The 20,049-nt window shown below is 40.2% G+C and overlaps 1 protein-coding gene across 1 annotated transcript in view; it reads right to left on the bottom strand.

Annotated features, from left to right (window-relative positions):
- Positions 1 to 7,799: 7,799 nt before the first annotated feature.
- The window catches only part of LOC107557625 (tripartite motif-containing protein 16-like protein), a 14,713-nt gene continuing 2,463 nt past the window's right edge, over positions 7,800 to 20,049 (bottom strand). The window contains exons 4-6 of the mRNA XM_016241104.1: positions 11,616 to 11,775; positions 11,428 to 11,475; positions 7,800 to 8,375 (exon numbers count right to left, since the gene is read on the bottom strand). Of these exons, the coding sequence (XP_016096590.1) occupies positions 7,858 to 8,375; positions 11,428 to 11,475; positions 11,616 to 11,775 (726 nt within the window). The 3' untranslated portion in view covers positions 7,800 to 7,857. The remainder of the gene's footprint in view (positions 8,376 to 11,427; positions 11,476 to 11,615; positions 11,776 to 20,049) is intronic.

Here is a 20,049-nt window from a genome sequence, read left to right as displayed (position 1 = left end):
TATGTTTTGAGAACGATGTCCAATAGAGTCGTACTATATAAACTCAGAATGAAAAGTCGTCCTGCGAGCCCAGCCCCAGAGACCTGATATTAGAATCCTAATGGTAACATGGGATTTATTTCTGTTCACACTGGCTAAATATGATCAGATTCAAATCAGATATGCACAAAAGTCGGATTTGAACTGACAGTCTGAAGAAGGCTTTAGAGAACATTCAAAAGTAACATTCTCATAATGTTTGCAAAATAACAAAATGTAACATTCCTCTTGATGTTGTCTTGTAACCAAGAAGAAACAAAAAACGTTTTAAAAATTTAAAAACTAGATATTGAACATTCAGAAATAACGTTTTCATAACATAAATGGAACATTAGGACAACGTTCTTAGAACATATTTCAGTTTGCTGGGACACACAGAGGCCTTCAGGAGCCGCTGGAGGTTTTGGGCCGCAGTCAGATCTGCTGCGTCACTGTTTTAATGCTGGAGGATAGAGTTTCTCTAATAGCATGTATTCCTTTTAGTGGCAGAGAAACACAGTCAGCACAAAAACTCACTGTTTCAGATTCCAGACGTGCTCATTCTCTCATACTGTAACACCTTCATATTCCTGCGGTCTGATAGGTGTGCAGAATCTCTGTCTCATGTGTCAAGTGTTAAAAATACTCTGCTCACAGCTTTACCATCATGCACTGTAAAAATAATCCACCGTATTTACAGTATGTTACAGTTGACAAAATCTGGCAGCTGTGGACGCCACAAATTCACTGTAAAAATATGGCGATATTTACAAAGGAAAAGCAAGTAAATACTTTGAATTAAAAATGAAAAATTTTATTTTCTTGTAAAATATACTTCAAATAATCTTTGTTTTACAAACAATTAAAAAGAAAACTTTACAGTGCATTACGGAGCGGCATTTCAGTGCACTCCATCAGAAAACACGCAAGACACTAAAATAATGCAGTAAACATATTTTCTGTCACAATCACCTGAATTCTGATCAGCTGCACCAGCTCATCAAGGACTCCTACATAAGCACTCGCCAGTCACTCACAGTTGTCAGGTCATGTTGTTTCCTACCGGACTACTCACCTGACTACCTACCTGTGATACACACCTGTTTATATCCAGTCTTCAGTCTTCTTCATTCTGTCCTCCTGCACCTGTGGATTTAAAAGCACTGTTGTCCTCAGCTCAGTTACATTGCTACTCTTTGAACCCAGTCACTAACCTGCTTGTGTTTCTGCCCATCTGTTAATAAACACCCGTATTGGAAGATAACTGTCTGTGCTCTTCTTCTATTGTGACAGTTGCCTAAAAAAATTGAATAATAATGTAATCAAATGTGATGCATCTCTGAGGGATTGGTTTTTACAGTAAATTCTGTTGAAATGGTCATTCATACACTTTACTTTTAAAAAAAAACATGTACAGTATTATACAGTAAATGTTCACTGTAAAAAATAACTTTTTTGAAGTTGTAAATAAAACAAAAAAAGTATATTTTAAAATAAAACACTATTTCAGTTTTTCTACATCAAAATGTAATGTTTAATTCAACATGTTACTTGACGTTTCTTTGTAATTAATCGTGAAATTAACTTTCAATTTCTGAGTGAAAACTGTTTCTACACCATTTTTTTGTATAAGCCTGTATAATATATTTTTTACATTTATTTTTAATATTAAAATATTTCGATACATATTAAGGTAATGTAAGATTTTAAAGGTAGCATTTTTAAATTTTTAATATGAGCAACCTTTTTAGAGTGTGGAAGCTTGATTTTGTCAGGGCTAGTGTTAATTTCATTAACGAAGACTATGACGGAAAATGTTCGTTGACAAGCTTTTTTCCCTTGACTAAGACGAGACGAAGACGAGAAGACAATAAGGTCAATAAACGATAACTAAGACTATATCAACATGCAATTTCGTTGACGAAATAAGACGAGACTAAAATGTATTCAAAAAGATAAAAACTTTACCAAAAACCTCTTTATTTTCGTCAACAAAAGGAGACAAATCACGTAAATAAACTCATAATTGCAAGCTAAAACACAATTGTGCAATTGTGAGAAGTCCGAACTGTCAGATAAAAAGTTGCAATAAGATATTGTTTACCTGATTTGTGAAACGCAAATTCATTCAGTAAGGAAACAGTGCTGTGTTGCTGCAGAGTCACACAACATGGCTTTGTTGAACCATTTTCTTTAGCGAAATAGAGCAAAAAAGACAATATTGTCTCAACAATTTAAGTCACTTAACATTTATTTCTTGTTTATTGAATTGTTGCACTGACACGAAGAAAAGTCTGTCACAGACCTGTATTATAGCGATAAATTCTACAGTAAGTTACAGATTCCTGAAGCAGCTGCTGTAAGTTTTTACAGATGGTTGGTCAGTTTACATGTCGGTAAGAAGTAGAGCCTCAGTGACGGTTCTTGTCTGGAGTGAACACATGTAAGCATGTAAGTATCTACATGTAAGTAGACACTGTTGGATGTGCAGAGAGCAAACCTGTGGTTCTAATAGAAATTATTTTAATGTGCATTAAAACTCAGTGATGATGCTTACAGGGCATAGTAATAAAACATTCAGGGCTTCAGCTCCTTTAGCTCGCCGCTGGTGCAAACATGAGCAGTCCATCATCCTCCAGCCGGAGACAGGAGCTAAAATCAGCCAATCACACGTGACCGTCCGCCGTCAGCAGGATGTTGTCAGGATTAATGTCTCTACAGGAAGAGAACAGACAAAGTGAGAGCAGTTAAAGGCAGTTCATTATTGAATTCAGTGATGTCATCAAGCAGCTCAGTTCAGTTTAAATAGTATCTGTGCAATCAAGTCAACGATATTGCTGGATATTAAGTGTCCCCAACTAAGCAAGCCAGAGGCGACAGCGGCAGTGCCCAGATTCATGTACACGATATTGTCAGGATTATGGATTTATCTGTGTGTGTTTTTGCCCCTGTGACCCAGTTTCTTCCTCGTGTTGATTGTGTTCATTTGATTCCAGGTGTGTCTCGTTCCTCGCCAATTATCCTACCTTTAAAAGCCCTAGTCCTTTCAGTACTTGTTTGTCGGGTCTACTTGTTGAATGTCCTCGGTTTTCCTGTGGATTATTAAAGACTGTGTTATTCAAGAACTCCTTGTTTCCTCGTTCCTTGCTCCCCGAGTGAATTGTGACAGAAGAGCCGACCCATACAGTTACCTCTGTTTGTACCCTCCGTTTTGTTTCTCTTTTTACTCCGTTTTTTGTCCCTCCGGCTCCGTCAGGCTCCTTCATCCCCTCGGCTCCACCGTGGCCTCCCGGATCCACATCTCCATGTCTTTAGCTGGTGCCATCTGCTCCGCCGAGGACCTCTGAATCCTCCCCGTCGCCCTGGCTCTCCGTCTCCGCCTCGGGCTCTTCCACCACCTGATCCACCACCGTTGGTCAGCACCCTGTAGTCGGCGGCCATTCCTCCTCCATGGTTCCTCCCTCTGTCGGCTCCACCATGGGTCGATATCATGGCTGTGGCCTGGGTCCTGATTATGGACTTATCTGTGTGTGCTTTTGCCCCTGTGACCCAATTTCTTCCTTATGTTGATTGTGTTAATTTGATTCCAGGTGTGTCTCTATCCTGCCTTTAAAAGCCCTAGTCCTTTCAGTTCTTGTTTGTCTGGTCTACTTGTTGAATGTCCTCCTTGTTCTCGGTTTTCCTGTGGATTATTAAAGACCGTGTTATTCAAGAACTCCTCGTTCCTTCCTCCCCGACTGAATTGTGACAGATATGCTGATTCACAAGCTAGGGAGCTGATTGAGACGCACCCTAAATGTGGAGTGGAACGCAGCCTGGGAGCAGGTTCGCCAATTTTTCAGATCGGAAGATCAGATTGTTTTTTTTGTTTTTTTTTTAGATTTTAATAAACGGTATGAACATTAAAGCAAAAAAGCACAGACACACAGAAAGAAAATAAAAAAAATACAAGAATATATATACAAACAGATGTGTTGCCAGGCTAACAAAAACAACAACAAAGTAATAAATTTACATCTCAAAAGGACACAAATGATGAATAAAGAGATACAGTTTTCATTGCTTTCGGATTATTATAATTTTAGATTCTATTCCCCTCTGAAGCCTGCTCTCTTCCCCTGCTTTCTCGCTTGTTCGACAAGGGGCCAAAGATTGTGCCTGGCGTCTTTGGTGCTTTGCGTCAGGTCTTCAAAAAATCCTGATTTTCTTTTCTTTGAGAACGGTTGCGGTTCTGACATCCTTCCAGATTTGATCTCAGACTTTGCGTGAAAGAAATTGTATGATAATGCAGTGGCTTGAGCGAGCTCCCTCAGAGCGAGGACCCAGTCTATGGGTGACGTCAAGCATTTAGAGAAGCTGGTCTGCTATCTGAGGAAAAACTTTACTGAACAAATCGAATAGAATCTTCCAGACATCTTCTCCTCGCTGCTCCTGAATACTGGTGTTGTGCCGAAATCGGTGACCTAGCGAAAACTGTGAGCAGGGGTCGCTGTTCAGCAAATGTTCGTGCGGGAGCACACACGTTAGATCAGACGCTGAAGCCTGAGCAGTGCTGGAAAAGATGTTTCATGTCTTAAGACTAAAGAAAACAAGCTAGATATTTTCACGAGCATCTAAATGCTTATATAGAAAAGAAATGAAACATTAATGCTGCTGCTGTTGTCTGCTAATGTGTTAGTCTACTACTAAGAATGGTTTCCTTATGAGATGATTAGCGCTTGTATAACATATTCTGATTTTCTGATAAATGTAGATATTATCTCTATTCTTATTACTAGTTAATGTAATTACTCAATAATGTTGCAGTTGGCTGTCACTGAATCTGACAAGTACAATTTCACCACTGCTGTTAAAAGTTTTAGGCACTTGTGTAAAAATGCTGTAAAGTGAGGATGCTTTCAAAAATAATGGCATAAATAGCTTTTATTTTTTAATTAACTTTTATTAACTAAATTATATCAACATTTGGTGTGAGCATCCTGTGTGTTTAAAGTAGCTTTTGTCCTCGGTGCACTTGAGCAGAGTTTCTCAGGAGCTTTGCAGGAGGTCTCTTGAAGCATCAGTTATTCTACTCAAAAATATTAAGTTGTTATAACGAATAATAATATATTATCTAATTCATTTCAAATTAACTTCACATTAACTTATATATCTTATTCATATTTCTTAAGATTCTGTAAGATTTCTTGGGATTTGTGCACTACTCTTCAGCCAGTGGTAACCACAATACTAGCCGACTTACCAGAAACTCTTTCAATTACCAAACATAAAACAGCACGAAACACATGGATAACAGTTAGTGTGTACTGATGTCTTGTTGTTTTTTGTTTATTCTTCTTGATATCTTAAAGGGTTCTGAAACATTCTGCCAAAGGACTGCAGCTGAAAATTACCCGGCTGGCTAACACTGGCACATTTACAGAAATGTTGATTAACGTGTGTTGTCCTTTAAATAAATAAATAAATTCAGTCCCGTTCATGCAAGATTCAGTTCCTCTCCTATTAAACCAAGTTATATTTTTTCCCGCTCCTGCCAGCAACTTTAATGTTTTTTTTCTGTTCCTGCTAAATTTTTCTTCCCATCCGCTATCCCACAGGTACAGATTTAGGCAGATTACAGGGTCCCATTTCTTCTGACCCCTTTCTTCTGTTGCATTTATCGTAGCAGGTAAAATCATACGGTGCTTCGAGTTTGTGCGTTGTGAGAGGGAAGCAGGAGAAATTACTCAAAATACCTACAAATATAATAAAAAATTACTCAAATGTACTTTGTTTTAAAGGTAGGCTTACAGAATGGTATTCTTCTATTGCGCAAGTATTAAACCCTTTGGAATGAGGATTTGTGAAAGATGAGTGGATTTTCTCTGAACCCCTTTAAACAAAACCAAAAAGAACTGAAGAAAACAAGCAAATCTCTGTCTCTTTTAGTGCACTTATTTATCTCTCTTTCGTCTCTCCAGGTGTTACTGTCTCACCTGTTGAGCTCTAAGTGTGTGTGTGTGTGACTCACCGTTAGCAATGGTGACCAGTGGCAGAAAAGAGCTGCGTTTACCGTAAAATAATGAGACACAAATAGAGGCACTCAGCTGCTTAACCAGGTGACCATTAAACACTCTGACTCACAAAACACACACACTCACACACACAGCTGCTTTCTCACCTCAAACACACCTCCATCAGAGGAAACAATATGCATGTATTCCTGTAGCTCAAACAAGGCACTAGCAATGCTGAAGTCGTGGGTTCGATTCCTGGAGAATGCAGGGATCAAGAAATACATACCTTGAATACAATGTAAGTTGCTTTGGATAAAAGTGTCTGCCAAATGCATAAATAAAATGTAACAATCAGCCTCTTTTGATGAGTTACACTCACATATTCACTCTGAAAAATTAAGTTATTTGTCTGCAAAGTCAGTTGTGAAAATAAAAATAAATGAAAATAAAAGAATCATTCCAGAAAATTTCATGCCGACTTTAAACAAGCATTAAACCAGTGTCCCAAACAATCACAACCGTCTTAAAACACAATGTGAAGATGTGTGAGCCTCACAGTAAACACATTCACAAAAGTTTGTGTTTAATATAATATTCGGTCTCAGCAGCATCATATGAAAACTGTCAGCTGAAGATACCATTAGATCAGAAATACTCATCTGAAGAGAGTAAAGCAGCACAGAGAACCAGAAACCACACAATCTCTAGAGTTACACAGGGATGATATTTTTACACACGGTCATTTTAAAACAGTCTCTGATTGTCAGCAAAATGAAAGAGTGCCACGGGACACACAAATCGGATCAGAACACTTACTATGCACAGTGTGGACAGTCCAATCGGACACACACATTCCTAATCATATTTATACTGACCGTCTGAACAAGACTCTAGTGTAGAGATTTGCAGAAAGCATTGAGCAAATTGGATCATGTGTGAAAACAGGTGAAATGTGTTAAAAGTTTTGAGAATTTAGGGTTTGGGAATTTGGTCCAAATTAATCAGTTAAAGTGTGTTAATATTCAAGAAAAACTGTAATACAAACTATTAACAAGCTGTAACCTAAAACTAAAAATGAATTCTGAGGATAAGCTAGATGTTTGACAATAAAAACAGCGGTTCGTGACGCCGGAAGACAGAAGAACACAAAACACTGAAAAGTGCTGGAGCTTCATAATGAAAATTAATTATTGACTCTGTGTGATAATTTGAACTAAAAAAAGTAATTTTGATAGTAATAATAAAAATTGTGACACTAAAATAAAAGTAAAAGACTGATTTCCATCAACACAAACAGAGAAAGCACAGAAACACAGAGTCACCGAATCACACACACACTCACACACACACACACAGATCTTACTGCCTATCCACCTTTTTCTTGCCATAAATTCTATGGGTCTAGCTTCCGGTCTCATCCGCTTCCAGCTATTTTTAGCTGTATAAAACAGTTAGTTTTGCGGCTTGATATTGAAAATTGGTGTGTCTTAGCATATTATTTTAATCTATTATCTTAATTATTAACGCACTGGTTTGTAGTGCAAACAGTTTTACAGTTTACTGCACGTTGTTATTCTTGTCATTATTTATAGCGGTTAATGACCCGGAAGTCTCGCTCATAGGCTTGCTTCTGCGGTGAAGAAAAAAGTGAATATGAGGATTTATTACACATTTATTCTGACATGTTATTTCACTGACTGAAGTTCAGCTGCAGTATTAATGTCATCAAGAGAAAAGAAGAGACTCTATAACATATCACTGTTACTGATTCATCATGCAGCTCAAAGCATTATAAGTAGAATCTCTCTACATTATAAGTAGAATGTCAGTCTATTCAGATCCATCAACACAGCTTCACTGATGATCCAATACAAACCCAAAACCCAGGATAGAGCGGCTGAGTGAATGTGGTCTGGACTGTGTGGATGAGGCTCATTGTGTCAGAGACGCTGTAGAAGGACAGAGTTCCTGCACTGTGATCCACAAACACTCCTATTCTACTGCTGATGGACTTCACAGGGAGAGCAGTCTGTATGTTATTGTGCCAGAATGAGTATCTGGAGGGAGAGCAGAACAAACTCCAGGACTGATTATTATATCCAAACAAACACTCATTACCATATCCCTTCCTCGTGATGCTCTTATATGACACTGATATATATACATCTCCACTCCACTGCAGCTCCCAGTAACAGTGTCCACTCACACTCTCTCTACACAACACCTGTGACCACTCATCAAATCTGTCTGGATGATCAGGATACGGCTGATCTGTGCCAGTGTTAGTAATCACTCTGTTGCTCTCAGACAGACAGAGGCGTTTATTCACTGTGTTCGGATCCAGTGTGAGCTGATGGGAATCTGATGGAGATAAAACACATCAGAATCAGAAATGAATCTGTTTGATCTTTTCATGTAGCTGAACTCTTCATGTTCAGTGTATCATCAGTGTCTCAGTACAGAAGAGCAGATATCTGTGCAAATCATCATTTATTAGGGCTGCCCCCTAATAGAGGCATAGTCGATCACAATTTTATTAGAGGCAGGGGGAAAAAATCCACAGAAAGTGGTGAAGTCAGTAGTCCGTGACGGACAGGTCATTAACAGATGGTCTGTGTGGTAATTAAGAACATTGATCAGAACAAGGGGTGTGCGATACATATATTGTCTGCGACAATTTCGTAATTGTTATTTTAACGATGTGCGATTTGACATCGAGTATATCGCAAAAACCAAGCAAAATACACTACAGAGTGCACACATGCATCACGTGATGAAGTTTAGCAGGTTAGACTAGTGCGTGTGCGCATTTACAGTGCGTTCTTTCACTGCATGATTCAGTCTATTAAAAACATTTAGAATGATCACAAATTCAAGACATGGAGACAGAAAATTTATATATTTATATAATTTCATATAGTTAATATCACAAGAAGAGTGCCGTTTTTCTTCTCCAAAATTTAGCATGATTAGAAATGTGATATTGATTTTTTAAAACAGTTCAATAAACAAGAAGTTAATTAATATTTATGTTTTAGACACCATATTGCCAGTTTTTGCTCTATTTCGACAACAAAAATAATTCAAAACAAAGCCACAGCACTGTTTTGTGTCTCTGAGCAACATGACATGTTTCGTTCCTGAATGAATCAACTGTTTAAATGATTCGGTTCAGTCGCAATGACTCACCTATTAACAGTGACTTACTGCCTCCTGTTGGCGGTTTTAATTTCACATTTAAAGTATTTTTAATTTTTTTTATAATGCCCATAAAAGGAAAAATTCTATTTAAACTTATTGGAAACGATTAATTTCTGTCTCTGCTATGAACTGACCACCACACAAGAAGAATATCAAAAATGTTAGGAGTCAGCTGTCCACAGTACAATAACACACTCAGCAAAATATCGCCTAATTATCATTATCCAAACAGGCCAGAGGGGGAGACCGGAGAGTCGAAGAAGGGGACTTTATCCGCGTCCTTGATCTCTGTGAGGGTCAACCATAGGTGGCGCTCAAGCACCACAAGGCTGGCCATGGATCTACCGATTGCCAGAGTCGTCATCTTTGTGGCACGTAAAGCCAGGTCTGTCAGGCTGGATAGCTCTTTGCAAGCCGCGGGGTCCGGTCCAGACTCGTCCATTTTCTGGAGAAGTTTGGCCTTAAGGACCTTGAGGACCGCCATGAAGTGAAGCACCAAGGCCGCTTGTCCAGCAGACGAGTAGGCCCTTCCAGGGAGTGCTGAATTAGTCCTGCACGGCTTGGACAGGTGGGTGACCTTTGCCTTCCAGCTGATGGCCATGGGCGGGCAGAGATGCACGGCCACTGACTCATCCAGGGCAGGCAGTTTGTCACATCCCTTTTCTTCGGCGGCGTCGACCATAGTGAGGGCAGATGAAGAGGAGGTACGCAGGCGGGCCGAGATAGGGGGCACACCAAGATCTGGTGATCTCTTCGTGGACTTCCGGAAAGAATGGAGAAGCTTGTTGTCGAGGGGCTTGACAGCACCCATCCGAAGAACCATTCATCCAGGCGGCTGCGGGTGGGCTCCTCCGGCAGAGACCAATCCAAACTCAGCTCTTGAACAGCCTTAGACAGAAAGCAAAAGAGTTCGGCGTCCATGCCTGTGCTGACAGCGCTGGGCTTTGCAGACGGCAGGGGGGTGGGGGCGAAAGACGAGCCCGACAGCTCCTCCGCATCTGAGGCAGCCAGAGACACACCATCGTCCACACTCACTTCCACCGAACGAAACCAGATCACTTGTAGCCGCAGAGTGATGCTGGTCCAGGTGCGAGAAGAGGACAGGGGAAGCCTCTCTATGTGGAGAGAGTGAGGCATGCGGGGGCTCAGCCGGCATGAGCTCACTCGTCACCGAGCGCTGAGATCCTCTGCCCCGCTGCATTTTCCTCACAGGTTCCTGGGAGGAAGGAAGTGGGAGTGCGCGAGGGGCGGAGTCGCTTTCTGAAAAGAAAGCTATCCACGAGCGCAGAGAGGACAGACTCATATCCTCGCAATGGGGACATTCCGTCTCGTTAAGTGCAGCTTCAGCATGGGCAGCCTGTAACGCACTGGCCGTGACCATCAGCGGCGTGCAGGGGAGCCCTGCACGAGCGACAGTAGTGGCGCTGCATTTGTAACAACGCCGGAAATTTGCTCTAGAAATTTGCTCTAATAGTCGCCGGATAGCGGCAGGGGACCGGGAGACCACGCTGCTGCAGACGCCAAAGGCAGCTGAAGAGCGGCAAAGTCAGCCGAGCAGAGAGGGGTCTTGATCTGCTGCGAGGCTTGTTCACGATGAAGGCTTCATAGTCTCGTAGTGCGAAGATCTGTAGTCGTCGCTGAAGGAGAAGAAATCTGAGGATCCTATGGCGAAGTGCACACTTATATAGCCAGATGCCCTACCCAAAATGGTGCTCCCGAGCCATTGGTTCGTTTTTAATACACTGCACGAACCAATGGCTGTGCAGTTTCACTGCGTGATTGAAAAAGGCTTCAGTATTCAGAGAAAAATAAGTTTCCCCTTAGCGTCTTAAGCAAGATGCAGTACGAATGAAGTATCGATAGGGAACCCTAGTTTATCAATGAATTATTATGAGTATTCTTGCTGTTTTTTTCCCTGAAACATTCATAATCATTACTTCTACGGTGCTCTGTGGCAAGCTTTATGTGTGCACTTGAGCAATGATAGGCTATAGGCAATTAAAGTCTCATTATTATGAATTATATGGTTAATTAATATAAATGTGCGATTATTCGATTAATCGCTTCAAATGAACTACTGTTAGTCGATCAGAAAAAATATTTAGTCAAGGGCAGCCCTATCATTTACATCATTTATAAAACTCTACTTTCCCCTTCTACAGGAAGAACATGAACACAGTGAGTTTTTCTGCTTGTTTTCTTACTGACTTACATTGTAGGAAGTCGTTCCTGGTCCTGGGAACAATGTTGGTGAATGTGACTGCGGAAATCAACAGACATAAACAGTGTGATTCTCATTATCCTGCATGCATTCTTAAGGCATTTCTAATACGATGTTCTCCATGATATGAGATGAAGATGGACTCATTTCTGAGAGCAGATGAATCTCCAGAACTTTACCTCTGTCTGAGATCTTCTTGAGCTCCTCTTTGCAGAAATCCTCCAGTTTGTCTCTCAGCTGACGGACAGATTCTCTCAGGCCATCAAAAGAGATGAGAGAACTGAAGAGATCGTCATTTACGTCTGTAGATTCAGGAGGTGCTGAGAGAGACTGGAAACTCTACAGAAAACAGAAATCAAAATCAGCTCCTCGCTTCACCCAATTACCTGCACCGCTATTCAAGCCGCGCTTTGCTTTGACAGTCAATCACTGGCGTTGGCATTTTTAATCAGTATCATTAACGTTTCAATGTTTTAGTGAATGTATGAGCTATGCTCTGATTTGAAATTGTAATTTTGACAGCTCCTGAAATGGGTCATACCATTGATATTACCAGAGCACTCAGCAGTTTAAGTAAAGAGATAGAAGGTTGATAGAAGGACTAGGGTTGGGTACAGAAACCTGGTACCAATATGGCACCGGTACCTATGTAACCGGTATGTACTAGAACCGAATCAGAACGCAGATCTCGGTGCCTCATTTCGGTGCCATGCCTGAGCGATCGATTTAAATATTTGTCCTCTGGTTCTCTGAAACGGACGTAAGAAGCATCATCACTGGCACCGCACATGAAAAATAATTTCCCGACTGAGAAAATGCATGTGAACTCAAGTCGGAAACCTCTAATAATACAAATCCAACACATCTTTGTAGTAACAAGAGTGTCCATGTTGTTTTCACATTCCGACTTAAAAGCACAACTCTGGAAACGAGAGCATCCGAGGAGCGTGTGAATGCAGTAATTACACTTGCTCTGATGGCAGCAGGTAGCCTTCCGTTAACTAAGCTAAACATGCTTAAATTAAAATGCCTAAAGCTAAACTTCCCTTGTATTCACATTTCTAAACATGGTGTCCAACAAAAGAGAACATTATAACCTTTTTACTCCACAACACCAGTCACATACTTCCTTTTGTGATCTGATGTGGCTTCTTGTCACAGAATGAGGCAGAAAATATGTTCCATAGGCTACTTTAAAAAGAATACATCGATTAGCAATGGATTATAAACATACTTAACTATTATGAAAATACCAGAGATGGCTTGAATAACACAGATAAACTATATTGTCTATTTTATATATAATAGTATAATAACTATATTTTATTTAACAATAACCCGTAGCTAGGCTTGGGAATCAAAAATCGGATACCTGTTATAAAAATAAAAAATTAAATTCCTTATATCGATTCCTTTGTGCCAATTTTAATATGACTTTAAACCACTCAAGCAAGAAGACTCATGCACAGAAAAAAAGCTATTTTAAACTATTCAAGTCAATAAGACTCGTGCACTGTTTTCTCTGCTGCACACACATCCAAGACCTGCGCGCCACCTCTCATACTGTATAGTGTGTGATACTAGTGTGTGAGTCCTCTTCCATGTCTTTTTACATTTGAAAGGACAAATACACACACAGATATGTCAAAATATCCTCATAAACGCAGTCAGTTATGTAAGTGAACGTAAACAGTTGTGAAAGAAAACACATGTGCAACAATATATTGGATCTATGTAATATATTGGGTCTATGAGTCTCACTTATGAACCAGACATTACATGAGAGTGTTTAATACTCCATAATGCTCACATCGCCTCATTTTGGGTAAAAATAGAAAAATAATACTAAAGTACTTTGTAACGCAGTAACTTCAGTAGTTCCCTTTCGAGGGAATTTCGAACTGCATTCTCTAGAGGTCGCTATGGGGGACGCCTTCAGTGTGACCGGTGTCAGAAGCCTACATCTAAAAACGACAATAACATTGGCCGGCGACAGCCAATGATGTCATTACCCTGCGCGTTCACAGTATAAAAGGGCACCAGGATAACACGTCATCCTCTTCGTCGTCTTCACTGACCGTTTGTTTACGTTAGCGTTAAGCTAAACACGACTTGGAGTGCATGTTTTCTTGCCAGAGGCTTTGCTCTGATACCTGCAGTTTCAAATGGCTTGCGTGCTGTCTGTGTGTGGTGAAGAGCAAGCACGTTCAGCTCTCAAAGGAGTTGGATGCGCTCTGCATTCATTGATTATTGTCTCATGAGAAGACGGCTTGTACTCATCGTGATGCATTCGCGGGACTACTGAGGGGGATGGGAGTACTTCTGCATTTACCTGAGTTTGTAGATAGTGTTTGCATGAGTGCGTTCGAGGGAATCGCAACGCATTTGCGGCAGCGTTTTTTGTTCGCGCTTGATTTCCAAGGTAATCTAGTGGTTGGGCGGAGCGTGTTTAGCTCCCGCGGGAGCTGAATGCATGCTGCACATTGCGGACGCGGTGAGAACATGGAAAGGACCTGACGGGAAATTTCTCCCTATCAGTAATTTCCTTTTGTTTATATAGGAAGTGTATAGTGTGGATCTGTCTGCAGTTGTTGGACAGATGATTTATATCATGTCCTTCTCAGATAACCACATTATACTGCACTCCGGCTGTAATGTGTGATCCCATTCTAGCAGGATCCCATTTCTGATGTCCCATTTGTGATCTATCTGCCCTGGGCATGGCTGTGCTCCTCTCACTGCAGGAGGGCCCCTTCTATTTATTCTACAGCAGAATAATAGTCCTCCACTGCAGCAGTTGTATGGATTAATAACCCATTTGATCAATTTCATATTTTTCTCATCAAACAGACTAATGAATAGCTCGACACAACTCGTACCGGGGCAGAGTCAAAGAATACATCGATTAGCAATGGATTATAAACATACTTAACTATTATGAAAATACCAGAGATGGCTTGAATAACACAGATAAACTATATTGTCTATTTTATATATAATAGTATAATAACTATATTTTATTTAACAATAACCCGTAGCTAGGCTTGGGAATCAAAAATCGGATACCTGTTATAAAAATAAAAAATTAAATTCCTTATATCGATTCCTTTGTGCCAATTTTAATATGACTTTAAACCACTCAAGCAAGAAGACTCATGCACAGAAAAAAAGCTATTTTAAACTATTCAAGTCAATAAGACTCGTGCACTGTTTTCTCTGCTGCACACACATCCAAGACCTGCGCGCCACCTCTCATACTGTATAGTGTGTGATACTAGTGTGTGAGTCCTCTTCCATGTCTTTTTACATTTGAAAGGACAAATACACACACAGATATGTCAAAATATCCTCATAAACGCAGTCAGTTATGTAAGTGAACGTAAACAGTTGTGAAAGAAAACACATGTGCAACAATATATTGGATCTATGTAATATATTGGGTCTATGAGTCTCACTTATGAACCAGACATTACATGAGAGTGTTTAATACTCCATAATGCTCACATCGCCTCATTTTGGGTAAAAATAGAAAAATAATACTAAAGTACTTTGTAACGCAGTAACTTCAGTAGTTCCCTTTCGAGGGAATTTCGAACTGCATTCTCTAGAGGTCGCTATGGGGGACGCCTTCAGTGTGACCGGTGTCAGAAGCCTACATCTAAAAACGACAATAACATTGGCCGGCGACAGCCAATGATGTCATTACCCTGCGCGTTCACAGTATAAAAGGGCACCAGGATAACACGTCATCCTCTTCGTCGTCTTCACTGACCGTTTGTTTACGTTAGCGTTAAGCTAAACACGACTTGGAGTGCATGTTTTCTTGCCAGAGGCTTTGCTCTGATACCTGCAGTTTCAAATGGCTTGCGTGCTGTCTGTGTGTGGTGAAGAGCAAGCACGTTCAGCTCTCAAAGGAGTTGGATGCGCTCTGCATTCATTGATTATTGTCTCATGAGAAGACGGCTTGTACTCATCGTGATGCATTCGCGGGACTACTGAGGGGGATGGGAGTACTTCTGCATTTACCTGAGTTTGTAGATAGTGTTTGCATGAGTGCGTTCGAGGGAATCGCAACGCATTTGCGGCAGCGTTTTTTGTTCGCGCTTGATTTCCAAGGTAATCTAGTGGTTGGGCGGAGCGTGTTTAGCTCCCGCGGGAGCTGAATGCATGCTGCACATTGCGGACGCGGTGAGAACATGGAAAGGACCTGACGGGAAATTTCTCCCTATCAGTAATTTCCTTTTGTTTATATAGGAAGTGTATAGTGTGGATCTGTCTGCAGTTGTTGGACAGATGATTTATATCATGTCCTTCTCAGATAACCACATTATACTGCACTCCGGCTGTAATGTGTGATCCCATTCTAGCAGGATCCCATTTCTGATGTCCCATTTGTGATCTATCTGCCCTGGGCATGGCTGTGCTCCTCTCACTGCAGGAGGGCCCCTTCTATTTATTCTACAGCAGAATAATAGTCCTCCACTGCAGCAGTTGTATGGATTAATAACCCATTTGATCAATTTCATATTTTTCTCATCAAACAGACTAATGAATAGCTCGACACAACTCGTACCGGGGCAGAGTCTAGACAGGTCTTTCTTCTATGTAGACCAGCAGTTCTTAAAAGTGATAGGGGGTCAGAGAAATAATTTGCTATAGCCTAAAGTATTTCCAGACTGTAAAGTCGCTTCTTTCTTTTTATCATGATACATAGGCCTACTGTGACTTATTCCAAAGTGACTTATATGATGCATTTAACGTCAAATCATCTAAATGAAGCCTTTTAAAAGACAAGTATTCCCTGTGGTTCATGTTTGTGGCATGCGCCAGAAAGATGCTCAAGGAGACCGAGACGTGCTAAAGCAGCGCATTCTGTTGTTCTCTTTATTTTTCAAAGGCATGACATTTTGTAGTTATTTTGAATGTAAAGCGATTTAATATTGAAAATAGAAAAATGAGAAAACGGCTCCTTTTTAGTTTTTTAGTTTTTTTCCAAAAAACGAAAAACGAGAATTCAGCTTAAATTTTAATTTTTCGTTCATGGGTGGAAAAATGAAGAAACAGCTTGAATATTCAATTTCTACACGTGGGCGGGAATTAAACGCCCCTTTCTGCTGATTGGTCAGCCGAAGATCAAACCGTGCCATCATCAGTTCTTCTGCAGTATCATGCAGCAGAATAATAGTCCTTCGCTGCTGCAGTTGTACGGATTAATAACCCATTTAATCAATTTCAAATTTTTCATCAAACAAACAGACTAATGAATAGCTCGACAAAACTCGTACCGGGGCAGAGTCTAGACAGGTCTTTCTTCTGTGAAGACCAGTGGTTCTTAAAGTGATAGGGGGTCCAAGAAATAATTAGCTATAGCCTAAAATATTTCCAGACTGTAAAGTCGTTTTTTTTTATCATGATACATAGGCCTACTGTGACTTATTCCAAAGTGACTTATATGATGCATTTAATGTAAAATAATCTAAATGAAGCCTTTTAAAAGACGAGTATTCCCTGTGGTTCATGTTTGTGGCATGTGCCAGAAAGATGCTCAAGGAGACCGAGACGCGCTAAAGCAGCGCATTCTGTTGTTCTCTTTATTTTTTCAAAGGCATGACATTTTGTAGTTATTTTGAACGTAACGTTACACAATTAAAATATACATTTTACCATACGACTATAAATGACAGAGTATTAAGTAGTTTCCCCTCGATGGGGAAAAAATCCAAGTGAACATCAATCAGTACTCAATATTAATTTAAACTGCTTTAAATATGACTGCTGCTTATTTCCTGTGCATTCTGGAAGTATACTGAGGGTTTGGTGAGAAACAAATGGAAATGGCAAGTTATTATATTTTATGAAAATCTTGCGTTGCAGTGCGAGTGCGCAGCAGCTCATGCCACGCACAAGTGCATATCCTTTTGAGATATCAATTATAATAAATTTTTATAAAACACAAGACTACATTATATAACTCTAACAGTAGAACTGTTGTTCTCCGGTTGTCAGTCAGAACAGTTCTTGCGTGAACATAGGTCAAACCAAGCCAATTTATTATTCTTTCCTTTTTGTCTTAGTGTTTAAAATATTTATTTTGAAACAAATTAATAAATTTCTTAATTAAACAAACAGACATACTGGGTGATACACGAATGATACACGGATTTATAACTCTAACAGTAGGCTATTTAATATCTGTTGTTCTCCAGTTGTCAGTCAGAATGACAGTTTTTGCGTGAATCTAGACCTATATATACCCAAGCCAATTTATTATTCTTTCCATTTTGTCTTAGTGTTTAAAATATTTATTTTGAAACAAATTAATTAATTAATTTCTTAAATAAACAAACAAACAAACAGACGTACTGGGTGAGCAGGGTATGACAGCTGTCATATACCCTGCCATGCCCAGCTGATACAAAGAATAGAATTTATATCTACACAGAAGAAAGCCCTGTCTAGACTCTGCCCCAGTATGAGTTGTGTCCAGCTATTCATTAGCCTGTTTGTCTGATCAAAAAAGATTAAATGTAGTTGCAATAAATGTGTTAAGAATCCATACAACTGCAGCAGTGGAGGACTATTATTCTGCTGCCTGATATTGTGGAAGAACTGATGAAGGTACGGTTTGATCTTCGGCTGACCAATCAGCAGAAAGTGACGTTTAATTCCCGCCCACGTGTAGAAATCGAATATTCAAGCTGTTTATTCATTTTTCCACCCATGAACGAAAAACGAAAATTTAAGCTGAATTTTCGGTTTTCGTTTTTTTGGGAAAAAAACGAAAAAGGAGCCATTTTCTAATTTTTCTACTTTCAGTATTAAATCAAAAAACGAATGATCAAATGATACACAGATTTTAGAGGGTCAAATAAAGATGGAACAGATGTGTTTTAAGTCGTTTCTTGAAGATGGCTAAGGACTCAGCTGCTCGGATTGAGTTGGGCAGGTCATTCCACCAGGAGGGAACAGTTATTGTAAAAGTCAGTGAAAGTGATTTTGTGCCTCTTTGACATGGCACAATAATATGCCGTTCACATGCAGAACGCAAGCTTCTAGAGGGCACATAACTCTGAAGTAATGAATTTAGGTAAATGGGTGCAGAGCCAGTTAGGGGTCCAGAGCAGCTACTGGTAGCCAGTGCAAATTGATGAACAGAGGTGTGTTATGTGTTCTTTTCGGCTCATTAAAGATTAATCTTGCAGCGGCATTTTGGATTAATTGTAGAGGTTTGATAGAAGTGGCTGGAAGTCCTGCCAAGAGAGCATTGCAATAGTTCAGCCTGGATAGAACAAGAGCTTTATACTCTGATCGTGCAGGGTAATGACATCATAGGCTGTCACCCGGCCAATGTTATTGTTGTTTTTAGATGTATGCTTCAGACACCGGTCAAGCTGAAGGCGTCCCCCATAGCGACCTCTAGAGGACGCAGTATCTCAATCCCTTCTCAGGGAACCATGGTTACATACGTAACCTGAGACGTTTTTCAGCAAACGACTTATTTACTCTTGAGTCACATTGTTTGTCAGTACTTTTACTTGTACTCAAGTAAATTATTCCTTAAGTAGCAATACTTTTACATAAGTAAATATTTTTTAGTACTCTTCCCACCACTGCCCCTTAAGACACGCTCAGGTTTGGTTTGGTTTCAATACGCTGAAGCATTGCTAATATACAGGCTGACTTCATGTTTGCTGTCTTCATGGTCAAATTCATCAATGTCAGTTTTATCAGTTTTGAGGATCACCTGATCCAATTTTGATGAACATTACTCCGAATCAGTACTATTGAGTTCACTGATTTCTCCATGAAGTAATAAATCAGAAGGAAAAATCAGATGAAAACACAACTAAACATTAGTGAAGTTTTGAACTGTTGGTGGCGCTAGTGGTGTTTGACAGCTAAATATATCTTCCAGAAGAAAGAGCTCAGAGAAATGATTCCTAAGAGATTTCCAGAGCTGAAAGCCATTTATAAGCAGCGTCTCTTTCAAAAGAAGATGATCAGATGAGAGTCTGACTGATGAGTACATAATAAAACACTCTCTGAAATGTTTCTCTGTGAGTCTCCTGTAACAGCAGGATCTGCTCAAGTCCACTATGATCCTGTTCATAGTGGACGATGGCACCGACACTGATGGCTGCCTCCGTGGCATGCTCCGCAGTTGTTTTTATGTTTTTGTTAGTTTGTCCTGTCTTTAGTTATATCCCTGCAATCAGTTTCACCAGAGACGAATTGCTGGACATTCGGAAGTACACACCACCGGATATTTCACCGGTTTTCAACTATTCTGATGTTTTGCTGGACATAGTAGTTGGCGGAGCAGCTGCGCTGATCAAGCGCTTCAGGAAGCGCAGATGGGGGAAGAGAGCCGGCGCGCTCGTGAAGCTCAGACAGCGTGGATTCAGAACGCCGTTGCCGAGCATCCATCTGGCGAACCTCCGCTCTCTACCCAACAAAACAGACGAACTCCTTCTGCTCTCCCGGGCAAATAAGGATTTTTCAAAATCTAGAATCCATTTTATTCGCCGCGGGAGTTTTGCTCGTTCATTCTCGTCAGTGTGTACATTCCTCCACAAGCACACGTGAGCTCCGCTTTACAGAAACTCGCTGATC

This window comes from Sinocyclocheilus grahami, unplaced genomic scaffold (assembly GCF_001515645.1).
Source record: "Sinocyclocheilus grahami isolate Dianchi unplaced genomic scaffold, SAMN03320097.WGS_v1.1 scaffold612.1, whole genome shotgun sequence".
NCBI lineage: Eukaryota > Metazoa > Chordata > Actinopteri > Cypriniformes > Cyprinidae > Sinocyclocheilus > Sinocyclocheilus grahami.
Note: the sequence above shows the minus strand (reverse complement) of the source record. Positions and strands in the feature narration are given on the sequence as shown.